This window comes from Plutella xylostella, chromosome 16 (assembly GCF_932276165.1).
Source record: "Plutella xylostella chromosome 16, ilPluXylo3.1, whole genome shotgun sequence".
Taxonomy (NCBI): Eukaryota; Metazoa; Arthropoda; class Insecta; order Lepidoptera; family Plutellidae; genus Plutella; species Plutella xylostella.
The window spans coordinates 4,501,972-4,526,380 of record NC_063996.1 but is presented as its reverse complement, the minus strand read 5'-3'; the positions used below and the strand labels follow the sequence as shown (position 1 = coordinate 4,526,380).

Below are 24,409 nucleotides of genomic sequence, written 5' to 3'. Positions count from 1 at the left end.
ATGAAAATATAAATGTATTATATAGATAGCTTATTTACGTTACGTAATTTTGGCTATTTACCATTATCTTTCAAATCTAGTTGCCATGCCATCCGAAAGGTTATTAGTTCACTCGTAGCATACACCTACACCTCAACAGCCATCCGATTGATAAGATAGTCCAGGTATGCCGAGGGATTAGCACATAATACGTGATGATGCCTCCTCGCTACGTGCCGGGTGACACGGGCCGTCTCATTGCCGGGCCTCGCCATTCAATTGTCACAACGTATCAATTGTTAATGCAGGCTGGAGGACGCTGGAGTTGACTGGAGGAAAGTCCGAGGAAGACCTAGAACAATGCCACTTCCGCCACGGATACGCGTGACCTCAGAACGGTGCGCTAGTTTGGTTTCAATGTAGACATCATGCGAGACAGTGATTTATTTATTGTTTTGGTCATACGGTCCTTGTAAATCCTGTATCAATTTCGTTTTATCAGTTTGCGAAAAGTAAGTACGTACGTTTCTAGATTAAACATGTATAAGTATTACTTATATATTATGTAACGACCTTTTGTGAGGAAGACTGTGGATAGAGACACTTGCTGATCCTACGTTGATTGTTTAATGCATAGTACCTACTTTGTGCCTACACATTTAATTATAATTAGTAATCCGGGACCTTCAAAATAAATGAAAAAACAAGGTTTTGAATTCATTCATTGGACAAAACTGAATTCAAATTCAATTTGGTTACTTCCGATTTACCTACTTGCGCAAATAAACATATTTCCCTATTGTATTTAATATTGAACTTGTACTTGGCTGGGACCCCAACAACGTACCAAAACAAAACTCTAGGTCATTAATTTGGTCACAAATTTTACCTCGTACTTTGCCTAATTAAAAAACGAAGGTTAGGCTGTGTTATCTAGACCAGTAGGTATACAAATATTGTAAAGAGGTTTTAAGAAGTTTTAAGAGGTTTAATCTGAGGGTCGGATACATCGATTTCGAATATTATTTGTGAATGAGACTTTTTGGCTTTGGAATTTATAGTAAATAGGTAATTGCAAGTGGAATTAAATAAGTCCTAAAATATTCTAAACATTGTCTGTCGTCCAAAAAAAAAAAAAACACCCACTCACGCCTTGTACTAATGTACTCCCTTGCGGGTTAGGCAGAGGTGCATTGCTGCACCCACTTTTCGCCAGAGTGTTATGTTAGTCCCAATGCAATAGGGGGCGGGCCATGATTATATGTTATACATTTATATAACATTTATACATACGAGCATAACATGATTATATGTTATGCATTTATATTGTACCTATTGTATTATTTATCGTTTATTAATAAAATTTGTATTATGCGTCTTATTATTTATAAATATATATATTTTACTTAATGTACCTACTTACTTATATCTACTTATACACCTACCTAGCTTACTCAAATATACACACATTCCACACATACACACATACACACAACACAACACAACCCATCCTAATTAATATACCTCGCGTTCGTGACTGAGGTCACAACTCTAAGGGCCAGCTGAAAACCAGCGCTGTGGCCTCTCTGGCCATAGCACACGCTGAGCTGGTGCCTTTTTGACGCTCTGGACAGCAACCTTGTTTGTTTATATTATATTATTTTCTGTTTTTTCATATATATTTTTTGTAGTATTCTTTTGTTCTTTTTGTTTCTGTTTTTATTGTTCAGTGCGTCAAATAAATGTTTCTTTCTTTCTTTCTTTCTTTCTATTGCCATTTTACGGGCACATCCAAGACCCGAGAACAAATATCTGTGTTTAAACAAATATCTGCCCCAGCCGGGAATCGAACCCGGGACCATCGGCTCAGTAGTCAGGGTCACTAACCACTACGCCATTCGGTCGTCTCTCTCGTCCAAAATAAAATGGACCTGAAATCTACATAGATGAAGAGCTTGTTTCTAATGTATCTATTAATGAGCAAGCTAACGTATTCTAAGAGATTGCTTTAAATCGAAAATTTATGCAATTAGGTATATGTGCTTTTTATCATCCATACTACGGCGAAGAGTGAGTCGGACTCACAAATAAGGATTACGATGGTACGTTCTCTGCACATCAGGTTTCTCTGCACCTGACGTGCAGAGAAACCTGACCCCTCTCCCATAGTAACAATGCTTCTGAGAGGGGTTAAGGTTTCTCTGCCTCTTACTGTACCATGGTAATATGTATACATGCACATCGCACATTATTATTATTATTAATTATGTCATGGGGTATGGGGAGTAATATTAAGCCATAGAAGTAAATAGGTTATTCCTAGCAAAATTACATTATTCTGAACAACTCTTCATCATTTTCTTCTTACTCCTTCCTTATTAATACATTTACTATTGATTTGTCTAAATTTTCAATACTTTATCGAGAGAGTCTTGATACCTTGATCGAGGTGGTACGGAACTCCAAAAGACATTCCTAAATTTAGGCTAGATCTACATAGGAATTTAAATAGAGACTACAAAAATAAAAAAACTTAAATTTAAAACTTCTTCGATATATAATTCGATTTTATATGTTTTAAAATAAATTTACACCAAAAATGATATAGATAAGTTTAACAAAAAAAAAACAGTGATAGAGGAGGTCATGGGTAGTATTTTCTTCTTTGAGACCTTTGTCCAATGTCCAAAAGTTAATAGGATTTTAAAAAATCTACTTATTCAAAATGGTTCAGGAGAATATGACACGAAATATGCCGGTATCGGTCCATGTGCCGAAAACCCTGTTTATTTCAAGCAAGATTAATGATATTTATAAATGGTCTCGTGTGTTTCTTCTGCCACCATCATCGTCATCATCATCATCACTAACTGCCAAACATTACCAAAATCAGAATTTTTATAGTTTTTTTACTGAAACAAAGGATACTGATGGAAAATATTTACATCATTAAACGTACACTAACACTGACGAAAAAATGTAAGGAGGTAATCTAGAAACCATTTAAGGTAAAAACACTTTTTTGTAAGAATACAGTTAAGTACCTAAAGAGTACTTATGACTAAGACTTTTACAATATACAATTCAGCAAACAACAGGCTGAATGATTTTACCATGCATAAACGAAAACATGGTAGATATCGATTTCATCTGCATTGGGTACACTATTCATTCTAAAATATATATATCAGGGATTACAAACCCACCTGCCCTTTCCCACAGCTCAACACTAACTACCGTCTGAAACTTTCATCATTTTTCTTTTTATCAAAAATCATCACCTAGCGAACGACGCGAACAACAGTATAAATTTTAATATTATACGATACGAAGACACAATCACATTATTAATAAATTAAGTAGAGAAAATTATCAAGAAATACCATGGATTGTCATTCATAATAAATTAAACAGGAGTTAAACCTTCAATAACAAAACCAAAACAAGTTTTTCTTTCCCAAAAGTTGGGTCATTGATCGTAAAAAATTATTAAATATTCATAAATATTATATAACAAAAACCCTAGAAAATTAAATATTCTCAATAAGGAAAAGGCTAGGAAGAAGAAGAAATAAATTATATAACATTACATTATTTATGAATATTATATTACTCACGGATACTCCGTTAATTTAAATAATTATTATTATAAACAGCACGTTACGGTTTGTATTGGAATAGGTTAAGGATTTAGGGTACAATATACATTATCACCTTCTATCATGTCCTTAACAATTATTATGTTACATGAATTTAGATGTAGGACGATTGTTTTTTTAGAGTATGTATGTACTGTCCATGTTTAAATAATTAAACATTTATCTTTGTTGCTATCTATTTGTGCAAATTTATTTTCCGTTCGTCTGAATCATGGTTAATTGGCTTTACGTGTGGAGTTTTAACTCGCCAGTGAACCCTGACTGAATCTCAGCCAAGATCAAATGAAGAGGCGGAGATGCAAATAGAATACGCAATGATCCTTTTAAATAAAACGCAGTGATTATTGTTGGGACTTTGAAGGATTTCAATAATGTAATATAGAAAAATGGGATAAAAACTACGGTGAATTTATAAGAAACATTTTATACAAGCAAATAATCATATTTTTTTCTTGCAACGGCTACTGATCTATTTCATACAGCTCGAAGGGACATAATAGTCATCACTATCAGCCTATAAGCGTCTACTTCTAGACATATTTCTCTCCCAAGGAACTTAATACAATTTCTAGGATAGGAACACCTAACATTAGCCGTAAAAATATATTATAAAGTATATAAGTAAACACACATACCCAATACTAATATATTTTTTCAACTAAACTTTTCAGATAGGTAAATATGTGCTAAATATATTATATTTTTTGCTTATTAGTTAATCCATATCACGTAACAACATAAATGTTATAATTATTATTTATAGAGTAGAATATATTATTTTTTGGTTCAAGATAATAATTAATATTGAATAATTTGAACGAATCATCATTTCATGTTACGACGAATCATACGGTATTAATTATCTTTTAAATTTGCTAATTATATTCCTAGTAGGTACAGTAAAGTATTTGTTCATTGACTTTTTCAACATGAGATTCTCACAGACACGCATTATAATTTTTTTACGAGTAGGTACTTACTACGATTTTTTTCAGTGCTCAAGACATACATTTCCTTGCACTCACTTAGCATTATACAACATTAAATAATTCAGTAAAATATCTATCTGAACCAGCCCGCGATCTAACTACTGCTCCACCTTTTCGTCACTATAATAACATCACTGCTTTAATGTGTTATATGCTTAATAAATAACAAAGAGTAATAGAATTGAATAGAATGGAATCATTTTTATTTCAAACATTAGTCTATAATAAACTTAATATAGAACTCCATAGCTCCGTCACTGCAACCAACCTCACTGTGCTCGCAATGGTAATAGCAGTCTACTGCAAGGCCAGGGGCGTGCAGTGGGCAAGTGCATCTAGGGTTACTCTATACTGACGAAAAACGAACGAACGAGAGTAATCGGCACGTTTAATAGAATGAGATAGCGTCGTGGCTAGGGCAGTAGAGCTTCGAATTTTTTTCCTAATATAGAGTGACCCCCTAGCTCGCATTCTTACACCGCACATACGCGTCTGTAAACTTGCACTAGCCTAGCCTTGAGTTATGAACAACTCCACGAGGAGCGAAGTAACTGAGCCAGTCATTAGAAGACGGTGGGTGTGACTCGCTTCTGCTGAAGATTCCAGCAGGGCTAGCACGGGGTGCAAGATGCACACGACAAGGCGTGACAATAATTATCCGTCGCGGTCGCTCTAGAGAACCATGCTAGCCCTACAGGTTCGAACCCCACTCGGTTTAAATGTTTCGGTCATAATCATAACTTACCAATAGGAATCATGGTTTTTCGAAAGATGTATAATTTTTGACAGCAACTACAGACTTGATTGTATTGCCTCAGTAGGTATACGAGTATTTAAATTTCCTGATGGAAAGTTCTCAGCATTGAGTAGGTAGGTTTTCGATAGTTGGAGAACCACCTCACAACATACGTCATATTTTTTAATCCACGTACAACTTATCGCACGACCGCTGACGAAAACTAAAAAGGGGGTTTACCTTTTTAATATAACGTTCACGTCACATGTAGTGCCAAAAACCTTTAACGGTAACCTTGAAAATAGCTCCAATAAATGTACTTCCGAGATTATTAAAAAGGGGATAAGAACTAAGGTTCAATCGAGAGGGCAGTGTAAAAGCGCATTAGAATACATTAAATATATATAGGATCCGGTTACAAGACCACGTCCATGCAACTCAGCTCAACTGTTCAATCCCTCTTTTTTAACCGCCAACGTTAAGCGAGAGTTGTTATAAGTTTACGTGTCCGTCTGAGGTAGTGTAGCTCCCAAACGGCTGCGGGGGCTTCACGCATGACGATCAGTGCGTGCATAGTACGGTCAGGTGCAGAGAAACCTGACCTCCTCTCATAGTAACAATGCTTCTGAGGAGGTTTCTCTGCGTACATCGCACCGCTATCGCCTATCACCGATAAACTTGGGAAGGCCCCGCTGAACCCATTGTAATATAATAAAAACCCTTTTCTAACCCCCAATTTCCGCCTCCAGAAGTCCGGCTGCGTGGGCATGAAGGGCGGGCGGTGCGCGTGGCCGCGCGGGCGCGTGGTGGGCGGCTCGTCTGTGCTGCACTCCATGATGCACACGCGGGGCAACCGCCGCGACTACGACCGCTGGGCAGCGGCTGGCAACCCTGGTAAGTGATCGGACTGTAGATCTCTTTAGTATCGGAAGTCTGAGTACATGATCTGAAGTTTTGCTGCACTCCATGAGACATACGAGGGGCAACCGCCGCGACTACGACCGCTGGGCCGCTGCTGGCAACCCTGGTAGGTGATCACTGTGGAGCTCGTTAGAATCCTCAGAAGTCCGAGTACATGGTCTGAAGTTTTGATGCACTCCATGAGACATACGAGGGGCAACCGCCGCGACTACGACCGCTGGGCTGCCGCTGGAAACCCTGGTAGGTGATCCTGTGGAGCTCTGTACAAGCTCGTTAGTATCGGAAGTCAGAGTACATGGGCTGAAGGTCTGCTGCACTCCATGAAAAGTTCGCGCTCCTTTGACTTGGTTCGTTGATTCGTGCACTTTGAACACTAAGCAAGAATTCTGTTTCGGTACTTTGAGGGGTCAATGGCCATAGTGGTCAGGAAGAAGAACACACATAAATATCCTTTCACTAAAAATAAACTCGAAAGGGCTGTTGTGTTGTTGTTGACGTCGGTCGCGTTGACGTCACAGACCGCAAGAATCTAGAACGGAGATCACGGCTCGCATTAACTAAATATGTAAGTGTATGGAAAAACCAACAGTTAAGCCTCCCTCGGGCGCGTCCGGGCAAGCCTTAAGTATTTCGCGATTTAATGGGGTTATTTATAGCATGTGGTTAGTTTATGGACTAAGAAAGGGTCTTGAAGTTGATTTAGATGATTTTATTTACACGCACGAATAGCGCACTTATGTTTTATAGATATTTACAATGATTATCTTATGTATTTAGCATTATTATCCCATATTTTTTGTTTATTAGGTAAATATGTATTTACATTTGTTTACTTGCATGGAAAAAATATAAGATCATAACGATTGAACAAAAGAATTAATAATGAACCTACGCACTGTTTATAGCCATACTTTTCAATAAAAAACCATTACACGAATGACCATAAAACAAACCGTATAATTATAGAATGGCTTTTGCACTGTAGACTTTTTTACAAGCTACGTTTATTTTCACTCACCTTCGTACAAAAATTTCCACAAACTTTAACTTTACTAATTATCTTATCCATTACAGGTTGGGACTACGCGTCAATTCTGCCGTACTTCAAGAAGTGGGAGAACATCGAGCAGATCCCGGAGCTGGCCAACGACACGGTGTACCACTCGACGGCGGGCGAGCTGACCCTGCAGTACCCCAACTGGAGGACGCCCCTGTCTGACGCCTTCCTCCAGGCCGGCGTGGAGACTGGAGGCCGCCTCGTCGACTACAACGGAGAGAAGCAGATAGGATACTCCATCGTCCAGTTCACCATGCAGAACGGCACCAGAATGAGCTCCAGCAGAGCCTTCCTGCACCCCATAAGAACAAGAAAGAACTTCCACATAGCCAAAAATGCCGTCGTCACCAAAATACTTATCGATCCTGAGACCAGCAAAGCGTATGGCGTGGAATTTGTTAAAGACGGCAAGAAGTTTGTCGTTAAGGCGAGAAAAGAGGTCATTCTTTCAGCTGGTGCTATTAACTCGCCCCAGCTACTTATGTTAAGCGGTGTTGGGCCCAAGGACCATCTCACTGAAAATAATATCACGACTATTGCTGATCTCCCAGTCGGGTACAATCTCCAGGACCACTGGGCGCTCGGTGGTCTCACATTCTTAATTAACACGACAAACTCTATAAGATCTGAACGTGTCGCGTCCATAGACAACATCATAGAATATTACACTCAACGCACCGGACCGCTCGGGGCTCCGAGTGGAACAGAAGCGCTGGCATTCATCGACACTAAAGATCCTACCAACGAGGATGGATATCCTGACTTGGAACTCCTTTTTGTCGGAGGCTCAATAGTGTCCCAACCCTTCTACAAAACAGCATTTTCGATAGACGACCGAATTTATAAGAAAGTTTATCAGCCAATTGAAACGCGCGACACCTGGATGGTATTCCCCATGATCCTGCTGCCGGAGTCCAGGGGCCGCATCATGCTGCGGGACAACAGCCCGTGGAGCAAGCCTCTCATATACGCCAACTATTTCTCGGACAACGGCCACGACCAGAAGGTCATCTTACACGGCATAAGGAAAGTGATAGAGCTGTCCAAAACCAAAGCGTTCCAGCGTTTCGGGAGCAAACTGCACGACATACCGCTACCGAACTGCGCGCACCACGGCTTCAACACCGACAACTACTGGTTCTGCGCTATGAAGACGATCACGAACACTATCTACCACCACTGCGGGACGAACAAGATGGGTCCTAGTAGTGACCCCAGTGCAGTGGTGGATCCCCGCCTGCGGGTGCACGGGGTGGGGGCACTGCGCGTGGTGGACGCGAGCGTGATGCCGCACGTGCCGGCCGCGCACACCAACGCCCCCACGCTCATGATCGCGGAAAAAGCGGCCGACATGATCAAAGAGGATTGGGGTATATCTGTTGGGAAATGACGCGTTTGGTTTCCCAGTTGAGTAGCCCAGTCGTTTAGTTAGACCTCAGAAAATAAATTAGGTATGTTAAGATTAGGGATTTAATGTATATAATTTATTATTTTAGTATTATAATAATTATAACATACATAACTTATGTATTATTTGATGCATTCGTGAACTCACGAAGAATGAGATATTATTAAAAATACTCTTATCATGCAATGTTATGTCATGGAGGAGCGGTGGTGGATTGGTCGGATAACACGTCCGCTTCACACGGCGAGACATGAGTTCGAATCCCTAGTCCACGACACATGTACCTACTTATGAGTATTTCGGAATGTATGTAGGTATAATGAACTTATGGCTAAGAAAAACATCTCAGAGAACCATTTAGATTTAAAATGACTGGTCAACGTAGTGAGAAGAGTATGGGCCGCAAGTCAGCTAAATTTTATAGATTCATTTGGATTAAATTTTTTGAATTAACCGGCCATTACCTATATCATAATAAAATAGCAATAAAAATATCTATCTACTATTGTTTAAACTAATAATCATGTAAAGCAATATGTAGAGATTTATAAATGTAATTAGTGTCACGGTAACTAAGCCTCATTTTAATTACGAGTACTATCCTCTGAATATAACAATAAGAAATACCTAATACTGTAAATAATTCAGTAAGTAAACAAAATTTTAAAATTGTAATTAGTTTACTTATTTATTTTATGGTATACATAGTTTGTACAAATAAAAAGCTCTAAACTTTGTATCCTGATTATCTAAAACTACCTTTTCTGGTTATACTACGGGGAAGAAGAAAAAGCAGCCATATCATGTATGCAGCTAACGAAAAAAACACAAAAAATCGGTCTATTCAATTCAGAGATAAAACCCCAGAATCGAGTTTAAGTTGGAGTATCGATGACTAATGCAGGGTATCGTTATTAATACAGACATAAGTGCCGAAAATCCAGGTTCGATTCCCCGTATTTGTATGGTATAAGTACTATCTCAAAAGGCCATATTTACACACATTTTACAACGTTTGTCCTGATGTTTTTAGCATAATATAGCAGGCACATAGCACGGTTTGTACGTTAATCCCAATAACGCCCCGTTTGATTAAATCGAATAATCCGAGAAACTTCATAAATTCAGCCAATCACAGCGATGCAATCATACTGTTTAACTTATGTTTTTATTTATTTATTTATTTTATTTATTTATTATAATAACAATAATGCTTAACAGTTACGGCCACGCGATTATTGCTAGGTAGTACAAAAATATATAAGTACTTACAAAAATTATATACAAAATATAATGTAAATATAATATAATGTTCAAACTTGATGTTCTTATAGGCGCAAAGATAAACGTTACACCGACCACACGTGCGTGATCGTATGTATAAAGTGCTTTAATAGTTTCATTGACATTGAAACCGACATTATAACAATATAACAGATTTGCATCATTCGTTCATTATACATGAGGAATAGTATACAGTCAAATCAATCGAACGCAGTATGTTTGCTCATCGAATGCTGTATGGTTCTTGTGACAGTTTAGTGTAGGACAAGATACTTGTAGCCTTACAAATAGATGGTGGACAGCGACATTAAATAAAATCGATCCAAAAGCAAGTCTGTGTAAGTAGCGGACACACTAAACGATATGTGTCGCTGTAAAAAAAATAGAATAACCCTCTGAGCTTTGCCACTTTTGAAACACCCTGTAGCGTAGATAACCTAGTCGTAAGTTTAACCCTTCCCTTGTACAGTCCAACTATAAAGTCATGACAATAAAGAGTGCGATTTTGCTAAGACTTTTTATCATTATCAGTTAATTACTTACATTTTAAAAATATAATATTGTTTGGGTATAGCTTTTGAACGGATTTGTCCTTAAATAAATATAATACATTAATTAAATACGGTTTTTAACAATTACTTAAAATCCACTTCCGTTTTCAGAACTTTATAGTTTTACTGTACACACCTTTTATAGGACTAAATTCATCCAGGTTTTTCCCTAACTAATAAAATATACACCTTTGGAAATTATGACGTTCTTTAACCCCTGCGCTGTCGCAGACCTAACCGCAACAGTTAAATAAAAATGAGTAAGTATGAAAGGTGGATCATCAAAGGGATCAATAAAAATAAAAAAGTTCACTGGCGCTCGGAAAAAATATAAATCCCATGGCATGAGCCAGCCACGCATACTATGCGTCACTTAAAGAGGCCAATGGACAAGTTATTTTTTTTATCAGTAGAAAGAATACACTCCAGAATGAGAGTCTGAATACAGAGTTGTTTAAAATTTATTACATTAGAATTTTATGTCGAACAATATAAAAATCTACTTCTAGACCATCAGTGTCTATGAGAGTGGTGGTAGCTCAGTCGGGTAAGCGCTCGCTTCTCACGCCAGAGATGCGGGTTCGATCCCGGCGCTGACATGTACCAATGAGTTCTTTTAACTTAAGTACAATGTATACCATCGCTCTTACGGTGAAGGAAAACATCGTGAGGAAACCTGCATATCTAGATCTAGCACATCTAGATATGTGAACCTACCAACCCGCAGTTGACCAGCGTGGTGGGGAAATGGTCCAAGCTTAGGAAGGCAGTTTAGACCTTGGGGATATGCACAAAGGTTCCATTCGAGAGAGCCAGGTGCAGGTACTTACACCCCCATAGAGAATAGAATAGAATAGAATAGAATAGACCATCAGTCTCCCAAGACAAAAGCCCAAGCGTAGCGCTGACTGACAAATCGTTATTTTGTAAAATTGTATCAAAAAGTCTATACATTTTTGGAGTATTGTTTCCCAATTTTAATCTGAAGCTTACATCTTTGCTCCCTTATCATCACTACTTTACATCATCTTTTCTAGACACATGTGGCGCAGTGGCACCGTATATAGCTTCAGAAGTTATTGCCTTAAAACATTATTGAGCGAATATTTTCAATGAGATATACAGGTTGTTGAAAACGTGGTATGTGATCAGAAAGGAGGACTCAAGGAGTTCTGAAGAACTTCAGTTCCAGTTCTTGGTCTAAGAATTTACAAAACTTGTTCAGAATTACCCCCCTGTTAACCTGTTTCTTCTTAATATTCCCTTTCTTTAATATCTGTATTTAAGTACATGTCCATTCGGGGGTTTTAACAGCAATAACATTGATTAGGAGTTGATCACAAACATTATTGTCGATTCCATTGAGTCAAAAACACTTCATGATGCGAGACGAAAGTTTAGAAACCACCACTTAAGTTCAAAGTTTAGAAGCACCATAGAAGAAATTAAATCAAAAAGTCTGACGTCATCACAAATTTTCCTCTGCGGTCGATTCAAACGCAGGGTGCGGAGTGTAAACAGTCATTATTTCTCAAAGACCTGAGTGACGTGGCCGAGAGAAGGTGGGCCTAGCTAATTAATCGAGCTGGAAAAACCTGTGAGGATACGTATTCTGAAAATGTAGCCGTTCCGAATGTAGTTTAGAATACGGCTTTACGGCTGCATAGAAGAATATGCTCTTGAACCTAACCTTGCATATCTCTGGTAGTGTTCTAGGGCCATCCAGATTTTCTATTTCTGTTTAGGGTACACTTTATATGCGATATGGTAGATATTAAACAATAAATAATAAAAATTTACATTTTGTAGGTCGCAAGTCTCGCTCCACGTTAAAATATTTTTACTTGAGAATATCGAAATAGACTTTGCTTAATTCTGATGTAAAATGGGACCATTTAATCTATAAATATATTTAGTAGTTTTTTTTGTGAAAGAGTAACAAACAAAGTTCAAAATATTGCATTTGTAATATTGAAAACATATTACATGATTGAAAACATATAGTACGCAACTAAATCCTTTCTATGCAAATTGTAATTATTGTTCAGAATAAGGCCACCGGAACGGAACTATCAAATTATAACTTATAGTTACAACTTATATTGTAGCTGTAATTGACTATGCAAACATGACGATGTGGTATGGGTTAGGTTGATATTTCCACAAAATTGCCCAAAAAATCCGTGATTCACTAACTTTCAGAGAACTTTTTGGGTATTGCCATAGGCATGGATGCTTTCAATCTTTTAATGTCTACAACCAAATATATGAGAAGCTCAAAACTCTAACATACTGTATAGCATTTATAGTAAATGTACTCATAACTTTAGACCTCCTTCTTTTGCCTTGTTTCAGCCATGCATGTATTATTTTTTATTTCATCTTCGACAGCATTTTTTTTACGATACGAAAAAGAGAGGATTTTAAATTTGTCTTAAAGTCAACATGTTGATAACAAACACAAGGGTCTATTATCAACGTTGATAAACGCTAACGAATATATTGCGAATTGCCATAAATACGGCGCTTGTATCCACGTCGGGTAACGAACCCGTGTACAGCGGCCGCATAGTGCACCGGAAGTACGTACATATGGAACAGTTCATAGGTCACTCCAGGAGATTCCTCTCAATCAAACCGAGGGCAGAGTGTTATGGTCCCCCTTATGGATCAGTCGACAGATGTCACAATAATGGTAATAAAACCAAAGCCTTGAATTTAAGTATAGGAACACACCTTTCATGACTGTATTTAAATATATTTAAGTGCCATTAGGTATCAGTAAATACATTGTTTTGAGTAACAACATCTTGTAGGATCATTACAAGTACAATACAGAAGGGCTAGCATGCGGCGCATTTAAGACGTGACAAAGGTTTTGCATCGCGCTCATTCACATCACGCAGCCTCAAGAGCGAGCGCGACAGAGAACTTTTGTCACGTCTTAATAGGGCCCCGTGCTACAGGGCCAGGTTTATGGTAGGAGCCTCTCTGAGTGACGTATCAACTGTAGCTTATACAGAGTGTTGCAAAAGTGGTAGTTTGCCGAAAAAGGGTGACTTTACTATTATACATATTTTACGAACAGTAAGGGACGTCTCATTCAGAAATTAAATAACTAGATTTGGAATTGCGTAACCAACTCATTATACTTTCTACTAACAAAGCTTCCTTTCAAGGAGAAAGAAAAAAAGTTGCGAATTTCCCAAAGTCATAAGTAGAACCAAATAATGAGCCTGGGTAAACGCCCGTACGGGTTTTGCAAATTTTGAAAACGAAAAAAGTTTAGGTTTCCTTTTGTCATCTGCATACATTATCTTCTGTCAAAAGTTTAATGATAGGGTCCGCTAGAGGCGCCACTTTGTATGCGAGAAAACGTGAACTTTTATAGTTTTAGCACAGAATAATAACTAGTACCAGTCTTAGATAAACTATCAAACCTGTACTATCCCCATTCGTCTTCCTATACCTACCACTTTTGCACTTTAAGCCGAAAGGGGTGACTCAGGGGATCATATTGAACAACTTTTGTTCTCCATAATATTTTCATAAATGTTTTCTTATCCATAGCAAAAAGTCACGTGACCAACAAAGTTTCAAAAAGGATGAAAGACATCTGTCGCGGCCGGGAACCAAACCGACCTCCCTCCTCCTGTTAAGTACATAAGATTAAGATTTACTCTACCAAAAAACATAAAATTAAGTAAGTCTCGTGTACGAATACCAGAACACACTTAAAAGAGAAGATCGCGTGAAACCTTCGCCTTGACATCGAAGTTGAGAGTCTTTATGTAACACAATGTCAATGTCTTCTTTAGTGCATTCACGACTCGAAAAAAACACTGACCCGTTCTTGTCATTAAACTTAGTTAATTTAAAAAATTGGGGTAATTTTGGTACATAATTACCTATTTATAAATCTAATAGTCTAAATCATCGTCATTTAAAGTCATTACATTTGAGTAACAATATTTTAGTTTTAAATTAGGCTAATAATAATAAATAGCTAGTTCCTATTTATAAATTACCTATACTTATTTAGTTCACGCTTTCACAGGAAAAAAAATACTAATAAAATACTAGTTTAATACCTATTGCAACACCTTTTTAGGGTTTCTTATCGGAAGAGTGTCAAAGTCAAGTGTTTGCTATAAAGGTGTGTAAACTTTTCTCAAGTTATGCATTATTTTAAGAAGAGAATTCATAATTTAAAAGTTACTTTACCAACAAACATTTCATGAAGAACTAACTAACCACCACACCATCCTGTGGTCCCTGTGGTACCGGTGTATCCCGGTACATGTATACAACCTTACACTAGCAAGACACTGGCTGGCTCTATAGAAAAAGAAGAAATAGCTAGTGTGGCCAGCATACGACGCGCGCCCTTATTAAAAAAAAAACCACATCAAGATGCACGCGGGAAAAATTTCCTCGGCAAATAAAAACAACAGTCGTCCTTCCATAGCGCAACAGTTAGCGTCGGAAGGCGCGGATCCTGCCGTGCGCTGTGTCACAGATCGATTGACCGTTGCAACACTATTCGAAATTTGAATTTTGAAATTCTATGGAACGCAGTGAACAAACGAGCTCCTGATTTGTGTGTTATTAATAGTGCTGTTTTATTTGAGGATTTCCTGGGATACCAATGTAAGTTTTTGTTTATATATTTAGTTTTCAGGCTTTGTTTGTTAGGGTTTTTTGTAACGATAGAATGTGACATTGTTAAGTAAAATTCATTGTGTTCCGATAGTGACTAGATTATATTTATTATAAAAATATAACAAAATGATAAAACAAAATCAATACCTGAAAAAGCTAATTGTAGAGTAATTAATTGCATTTCAGTGGGAAATCAACATTAACATCCAAAGAGACATAAAGGCGGAAAAGCTAGCTTCTTAAAATTTAGTATTTATCTGATATCTAGGTAAACACTAATAATTAATATTTTGTATAAATAATTATGATTCCTACCATCTGTAATATTTTTCAAACAAAATCGTCAGTCTTCACCGGCCGTTAAAAATAAAAATATAAATGAACTTGAACTCGACCGACAAGCAACGCTGTGCTGTAACGAGAGCGGAGCACGTTAATAGGGCATCCGTACTTGGGAATCCCCGACTTCATTATAGGACAAAACAGGACTTGGACAAACATGGAAATCTTACTTAAAACATTGTCTTTGCATCGTTTCTTGTTCCGGGAAAGTGAAATTTTCCGAGATTTGCAAATCGCATCCAATGTTATCGTACATAAAGGAAGGAACTAGGTTCTTAACCTGCTTAGAGATTAGTATGAATTATTCTATATTCTGGATGAGTATTGATTGTCCTTAGTCGGAAATTCTTGAGCTCCAAAAACAAACAATCAGTTCCGGCCGAATTTGCATACAAACGCCGGAATAGACTTTATTTTTTTTCATAAATACTCCAATTTGCAAAACGAGGGTACAGTATCTTGTCTAGTAGTGCGGGCAGAAGAAGGGGATCCGGTTGATTAATAAATCGATTTACGAAAAGGATTTCCGACTGATAGTGCCGCGTCAACCTGTCAGCCAGCCGTAGTCTGCCCGTGACCGTGAAAAACGCTAGATCACCGCGCAAAATCATATTTTTTTAATAAAAACTTTTTCTAGAGTTTATAGTGCATTGTCAATGAAGTTTAGTGTTGTTCAAAGTTAACAAAAAGAGGTCGTTGGTGCTAAAGTGACAAGGAGGTTGGACTGTAGTGTGCTTGTGATTGATACTGGCAGTCACATTTGTATCCTTGACCGGAAGACTCCAGATGTGATTTCTTGCGGTATGTACCTCATTCAGAGATTACTGACCCCTCTTCAGACTTTTGTCGCGTGACTTTTATTATTATTATTTATTTGTTTCGGACAACCAGGGCCATAAAATACATATACAAATTAATATTTATTATCATTCCATATACCGTTTGTTCACAAAAATATTCAACCCCCCCGTCTGAAACGCATAGATCAACCGAACGCATCCGATTTTATGCAAAAAAAAATTGTTTTTCTCGACAGTGTTTCGGCGATATTTGTTAAAAGTGAAGATTTTCAATTGATTAAAACTTATATGCCAGTTTTGCCATTGCTTAGGGTACCTTAAGTGCCATTTTTCAAATAAAAGTGCAAGTAACCGGTTTCGTAGGCGGCATCAGCATGCCCATACATTGGTTTTTAAAACAAAGATAAAAATAAGCTTCTTCTTATTCCGTAGGTTTATATTATTAAGGTGGCCGAGCGCCATCTTCGATCGTACAAAAAAAATATGCAGCATCTTTCATATAGCCGCCTGCCGCCGTTGTACTCATAATATAAAATATAATTACTTTCTTAACAATGGCTTTCATAACCTGGATAACCTTCATAAATCACTATCAATAAAAATAAAGTAAAAAGTAAAATTCACTCCCGAACCAACTTTACTGACACAAAAATACATTTCGTATTTTTTAAAATACCTAATATAAATAAATTTAAAAGTCTTTAAGTTTTTATTGAAAAAATCTAAAATAAACTTTCCATTTTTCTCCATTAATATGTTGGTATTTCTAACGTTCAAAATTTTATTGAATCGTGTACATATTCTCAACAAAAATATCCCTAAATGCTATGTTAACGTATAATATAAAAGTACTGACTTCAGTCAATGAAATAATCTTATCCTATTCACATAACAATAAAAGAAAGAACATTGCTCGATTATAAAATACTGTGTATATTTTTTTTATATATATTCTAAACCGTGTATGTGTTGAGAATTGGGGCGGTAGATATACTATTAAAATTATTATATGCATAATCATACAATTAACTCCCAAGAAATGTGGCAAATATTCCTGATAACAATACCGATCGTGTTGCATTAAATAAAATTGCTAATAGAGCAACTATGTAACACTTGCCTAATTATTTATCTATTGTTGCACTTTATATTGATTAATAAAAATAACATAGCGATTACTGTCTTTATTCTGTTTATTTCATAATATACACTCACGTGCAATGAAAAAGTTCCACTCACAAAATGACGACACCAAACGACCCCAATTTTTTGACATTTAATGCAAAATTTGAACAAAATATTACCGTTTTTAGTTGGTAATATCCTGATGTTCTGTTTGATATACTTCAATCTTCCAGAAGGCGTCACTAAGCTAGCTTTTTCCATTTACGAGTAATTTGGTACTTTTCTCAGTGGAACCTTTTCATTGCCCGTGAGTGTATTTTAGAGGTCATAAGGGCATATGCACATCTACATTCTAATTGTGTAACCTAAATTTTAAATGTTTTTAATCGTTTCGCACAGTATTTTTGCTGTCTTCTTCTTTGAAAATGTATCTGAATTCCCCTCCTGAAGACAGTTGGGACTGGAGAATGTAAGTGTAAAAATTGACAGTTAATTATTACTTAAACCGCCCGCCCTCCCATTATACGTAAGTAGAGTACAGTTTCTAGTTTAGTCATTAAAGATACCCTGCAAAATCTAGATTTTGTTCAGGCGTCATTCAAGCTCAAGGCTGGCTGTAATTAGATCTCATGTAGTTATAATGAGGTACTTTTATGTGCCATTATAAAAGGTACCCGGTTATGTGAAACTGCAATCACGAAATTACAGGTGTGACAAATAGGAAATCATGATAAGATTAATAATAGGTGGTTCCTTAATGAGAAACTAGAAATACGTAGTGACATGAAAAAATAAATAATTTAAATGTATTTTAGATAAACCGTAGGTATCTTAATTAAATTATATAACTAATTATTTTTTAAGGCTCCGATTGCGACATTGGTGGGTTGATGACGTATTGGATTTACTAAATGAATTACCCACTTTAATGATCTCAACGTCATCTGTAATTTTTCCGTTATTTGCGTAAAATTAATATCCAAACTACTTTTACGGCAATTAAGTAAGAAGTTTTGTATTTATTAGACGAATTGTCTGGAACTAATACTGTCTACTCATTTTTTTTATTTGCTTATTCGAGTAGGATAGCTATGGTAAAAATAAGAACATACAAAAAAAAACATACAGACAAATTGAGAACCTCCTCCTTTTTTCGAGGTCGGTTAAAAAGGGCAATACGGTTTGCCAATGACCAATGAGCAACATTTCCGAATCAGCATTCGTTCCGGGGACTATCTTAGGACTCTAGGTCGTTAGCTAGGGTCCTAGGGTGGGATGTGATTTATTTCTTTAACTGGTAATGGAATGAAGAATAGCAAGACGTACCTTGTCAGTGTCAGGCAATACAGATAAAACTTTTTGCCCTAATAGGTATAAAAAAATGAGTTGGCACTTGTTTCTGTTCAATTATTTTGCAAATTTAGCTTTGTCGGACTCTACCACCATGACTACTTGTGACGAAGCTTACACATGTACCTAAGACCAATCGGGCCACTAGTAATAAATTAAATCGGACGTGTACTGCTTAGTGAAACTATAAAAAAATAATTATAATTCACTGGATTTCTAAAATGCATATCTCATCGATTAATACGCGTTTTGTTTCGTCAATTAATATTGAACATTGATTGACAACTACAGTGTAAGTTTAGGTAGTTGCTCTTATCTTAAATGGTAACGAATTAACGATTGTAGCGAATGGTTATAACTTGATAGGTATGTAAAAAAATACCTGCTGAACTGCATAACTTTTTAAAGTCACTTGATGTGATATTTTACACATTTTGCGGTATGTTGAATACATCAATCGCCTTAGGGTTCAACGTGAATAATACTGCACCCTGTATACTTAATAGATAAGTGACACATAATACGTACCTACTTATTTGTAAAATAGATTCTCCTTGCATTAAGGAAAACAATAGTATAAACGTTGGTCGCGCCACAATTAATTCAAGTGAGGCCGTGAGGCGCACATTACCATGCGCTGACACGCACGCCGCATGCTCGGACCTCATCCACAGCCATCCTCCGGCCAGCCCCGATCCCCAACTATCCTTCACTACAGGTCAATGTATCGCTAATTGCATAACAATGTCACGGCCAACGTAAAACACGCTTGGCTATTTTATTTAAAAACAACAATTACCCCACTTAAAAGTATTAATTATTTGCTCTAGTTTGCAGCATTGAACTCTGACGCTCGAGTAACACGATGCTATAATTTATATAATCTCGTTCCAGATGAGGCATCCCACGTGGAAGACACATGCAGCCGCGTTGCTGGTGATCGTCAGCTGTCTGCGCGGCGGCGGCGCGCAGTTCCAGCCCATTCGCTCCTTCATGCACTTCCTGAACGACGGCGTGAACCAGCTGGAGTCGGAGCCGCCCGACCAGCCCAACCTGCTCAAGGAGTACGACTTCATCATAGTCGGCGCGGGCACCGCCGGCTGCGTGCTCGCCAACAGACTGTCAGAAATACCTGACTGGAAGGTGCTCCTCATAGAGGCGGGACAGACTGAGAACTTCATCATGGACATACCGCTGCTCGCCAACTACCTGCAGTTCACGTCCGCCAACTGGAAGTACAAAACTAAACCGTCCAAGAAATACTGCGCTGGCTTCGAAAACCAACAGTGCAACTGGCCACGAGGCAAGGTCGTCGGCGGCTCCAGTGTGTTGAACTACATGATCTACACCAGGGGAGCTAAGCAAGACTACGACAACTGGAGTGCTCTGGGTAACGAAGGCTGGAGCTACGATGAGGTCCTACCTTACTTCAAAAAGATTGAAAACTTTAATATTCCGTCGTTCGATAATCCGAAATATCACGGCAAGGACGGGTATTTAAGTATCGAGCACGCTCCATTCAGGTCAACAAAAAGTAAAGCCTGGGTTAAAGGTGCAAAACAAATGGGCTTTACATATGGGGATCATAATGGGCCGAATCCTTCGGGAGTATCATTTCTACAACTATCTATGAGAAATGGAACTCGGCACAGTTCAAGCAGAGCCTACTTACATCCTATCAATAAACGAAACAATCTACACTTGGCCAAAGGAAGTATGGTCACGAAGCTCATAATGGAAGGAAAGAAGGTGATTGGTGTTGAAATGGAACGTTTAAATCAAAAGTATAAAATTCTAGCCAAAAAGGAAGTATTAGTTTCTGGCGGGGCCATCAACTCTCCGCAGCTTCTAATGCTCTCGGGTATCGGACCGGAAGAGCACTTGAAATCTTTAAACATACCCGTCGTACAGGACTTAAAAGTCGGCTACAATCTCATGGACCACATAGCCGCTGGAGGCCTTCACTTCATAGTGGGCCAGAATACCGAAACTATCAGTGTACGAACTGAATACATCATGAACCACTTGGAGATAGTGTTCCAGTGGATGCAGTCGCACAAGGGCCCGCTCTCTCTGGCCGGCGGCTGCGAGGCGCTCGTGTTCCTCGACCTGCAGGACAAGTTCAACACCACCGCCTGGCCAGACATGGAGCTACTGTTCATTACGGGCGGGCTCAACAACGACCCGGCATTACCTCGCAATTTTGGTTTCGACGAACAGATATTCAGCGAGACTTTCAGTTCGTTAGGCAAGAACGAGGCATTCATGATATTCCCGATGTTGATGCGACCAAAATCGACAGGTCGAGTTTCATTGAAGAGCAGAAACCCTTACGTGCACCCGACAATCATTCCCAACTACTTCGAATACCCGGAAGACTTGCAGAAGATAGTCGAAGGGATGAAGGTGGCGATAGAGATCGCGCGGCAGCCCGCGATGAAGAAGATCGGGGCGCGGCTGTACGACGTGCCGATAGAGGAGTGTCTGAAGCACGGGCCGTTCGGCAGCGACGCGTACTTCGCGTGCCAGGCGCAGATGTTCACGTTCACGATCTACCACCAGAGCGGCACGTGCAAGATGGGTCCTGCCGGGGACCCGGCGGCGGTGGTGGACCCGCGACTGCGCGTGCGCGGCGTGGCCGGCCTGCGCGTGGTGGACGCCAGCGTCATCCCCGTCATCCCCTCCAGCCACACCAACTCCCCCGTCTACATGATCGCGGAGAAGGCCGCCGACATGATCAAACAAGACTGGCACTTACTATAGTAACGCATAGCAATATTATAATAGCTAAAATTCTGTGATGCTAATATTTAATTTAATAAATTATGTACTTTTAGGTTATTGTGAGAATGTACTGAATACGTGGGATAAGTATAGTTAGGAAGACTTAGGGCGTGTTTCAGAATGTATGGTTAGTGGCTACCTGTGGAATAAAATACATGCTGTTACTGTCAAAAAAATAATAACAGACAGTACCTAACAATAACTAACCAGACATTGTGAAACAGGGCCTTAAATTTTTTATGTTACAGATAGCATAGATCCGCATAGGTGTCATGGTAATACGATAAAGTCTGTCGAGTTGGCTTTCGAATTGTATCTTTAAATCGGGAATTACGAGTATTTTAACCGCAATAAAAGAATATGTCGTTTGATACTTTATTGCCAAAGGTAGAGTTTACCTCTAGTCACCGCGTGTACTGGCTAGACAGACTTTATTACTATTAGTTGATATGTGTGTTTTAAATCATTGCAATATAATTTAGGTAAATACATCGTTGTAAATTTATGTTTGATGCAATAAGCATTTTGTTCTCAATCTTCATGGTTAACTTTGATGTTTCTTTGCAACACAATCCCCAGTGAAATAAAACATGTTAATTTTAATTTAATGAAAAAATCAGGAACCCTACATTACTAATTCGGACACTATTGCCCATACAGAGTTTTACATTGACAACAATACAATGTAGTTGATGTAACATAGGTATTGTTGCACTTACATTGTAATCTACATAATTATATTGTCCGTTTTGTGATTACGAAGTTCACTTTTTCGGCTGTGGCACCTTACTCTACGGCTTGAGAAATAGATGATTTGATTCTTTTTAGTTTTCATAAGTAATTTCACATAGTGTTTTTCCTTTTCCTAGTGTATTGATAGACTTACTTTTCCCTACAATGGTTTCAAGCCTGATAGAGATTGTTTGCTCAAATTTAAACGACAATTATGAATGCATGGTGGGTCTTTAATATATTTTACTACAGTATTCTTCAATGTGTTTGCCATATTACCATACACCATACACAGTTTTGCTGTTGGAAAAATAATTATAAGAATTCCAATAGGTCCTTGTGATTATGTTACAGTATAAATTTATAGTACATATTTAGTGTGGTATGAAAGATAATGTTCTTAATTTGTTAATAAGTTTGATTGTACGTGTTGTAGCTAAGTTTTCTGAGTACAAATTATAAAAGCTAGGTAATGGAATTCAAAATAATAATTACTTATATGGCTATTTACATTTATGAACTGAAGTTATAATAATGAACTGTACTGAATAAAAAAGTGTGAATCGGATTTATGTTTTATTTTTAAATGAAGTAGTAATAATAAAACAAATAACAAAATTAACAATTTACTTAATAAAGTGTGTGAACTGAAACTTTTTTCCTCGTTCTCATTTTGGAAAATAATAACATATTGACTAAATACCTGAAACTGGCCACATGCCTATTGTCGCTTTAGCAGGACTGAGTTTTGTCATTAACGCTGTGATGAAATGGTTTGATCTTCCAAGAACGTGGGTGACAAACACTAGAGCTGGTATTGGCTAGTAACATTAATTATCTATGAATCATCTATATTTTATATCATTTTCTATGTTCAACTTCCTCTTCGGTTTCTGCTCTTCACACGAAAATACACGGATCAATCCACAATTCCCGTTTAATTACTTCCTCAAGCTACAAGCACCCCCAGGGCCTACAAACCATACACATACAGTCCACTCCGCTCCAGCTTGACTAGCGTTTGCCACCGTGGCTAAAGTATGGCCAGTCACACAGTCTCGGTCGCTGACTATCCAGAGTGCGCCTGACTTACATATATTACACAGAATACACAGTACACTAAACTGGATACGTCACTTGAGGAGTCACCTTCCGTGCACCCTTTATAACAATAAAATGTTTAAAAATCTGAATGTCTGTCGAGCATCTATACATAAATAATATGATATAGAGTATAGCATAGTAAGCTAAATCTGAACAGCTTTAATTAATAATACGAAGTCAGAGAATTACTAGACCGACAGAGCAGCGCCTCAGTAAATACAATGGCAAAGTGTAATCAACGCAAATTTCGCATCACACTCGCCTTTAGGAGCTACGCTCGCTACAATATATTTCAATCGAATCATGTCGCAATTCAGTCCGAAACTAGCTATAGCTCACAGCTGTATTTGACGGCTAAGCTCTTAATATTTGTGAAATTAAATGAACGCAATAAAGTGCCGTTTTCAATAGGAGTAAGTGTAGAAATATTGAGACCAGAACAGATTTTAGTGGACCACAGATCATACGAGATTTAGTAAAAACAGCGATTTTATTTAATCATCAAACAATCATTATGATCAACATAATCAGCCAATTTTAAACGTCTTAAGTTATACTTCTTTAAAACAGGTACTTATTGGTTTTGTTATATAAAATATGTACTTAAACCCTTTGTAACAACTGCGTCTAAACGCCTCAAGATATATTAGAGACGTATAGATCGCATACGCTTTGTTGCTGATCTCAAAACGCAGACTATAATAATAATTAATAAAAAAAATAATTATTGCATGGCAACGTAATATTTACAAAATTTTTGCAAATACGTTAGGTACTAAAATATAAATACTTTATTTGTAGAAGTAGGTAGGTACTACATAAATTTGTAACCTAAAATATAAAATCGATTTCATTTTATTTTGTAAATAATAAGGTTTACCACCTAACTAAGTAAGGATTAAATCTTGTTGGCTTATGTTTAGCTA

At 37.7% G+C, this 24,409-nt stretch overlaps 3 protein-coding genes across 5 annotated transcripts in view; 2 read left to right on the top strand and 1 right to left on the bottom strand.

The window, feature by feature from the left end:
• LOC119693907 (glucose dehydrogenase [FAD, quinone]) overlaps window positions 1-9,486 on the top strand; it is a 39,211-nt gene extending 29,725 nt beyond the window's left edge. The window contains exons 7-8 of the mRNA XM_038118862.2: window positions 6,113-6,257; window positions 7,359-9,486. Coding sequence (XP_037974790.2) covers window positions 6,113-6,257; window positions 7,359-8,731 — 1,518 coding nt within the window. The 3' untranslated portion in view covers window positions 8,732-9,486. The remainder of the gene's footprint in view (window positions 1-6,112; window positions 6,258-7,358) is intronic.
• Window positions 1-24,409, bottom strand: part of LOC105390242 (flotillin-2) — a 195,508-nt gene that overhangs the window by 152,826 nt on the left and 18,273 nt on the right. The gene's annotated exons all lie outside the window — the stretch shown is intronic.
• On the top strand, window positions 15,060-22,947 carry LOC119693906 (glucose dehydrogenase [FAD, quinone]). 2 transcript variants are annotated; one of them, XM_038118858.2, is made up of 2 exons: window positions 15,060-15,234; window positions 19,758-22,947. In XM_038118858.2, the coding sequence occupies exon 2, from the start codon at window positions 19,758-19,760 to the stop codon at window positions 21,624-21,626; it is 1,869 nt and encodes a 622-aa protein (XP_037974786.2). In that variant the 5' UTR covers window positions 15,060-15,234; the 3' UTR covers window positions 21,627-22,947. The 2 variants fall into 2 exon arrangements, with proteins under 2 accessions (XP_037974786.2, XP_037974787.2); XM_038118859.2 differs by lacking the exon at window positions 15,060-15,234 and adding an exon at window positions 16,247-16,389.

Bases quoted from the DNA above. Each gene is read 5' to 3' on its own strand.
- LOC119693906 (XM_038118858.2), top strand. From the start codon at position 19,758: ATGAGGCATCCCACGTGGAAGACACATGCAGCCGCGTTGCTGGTGATC.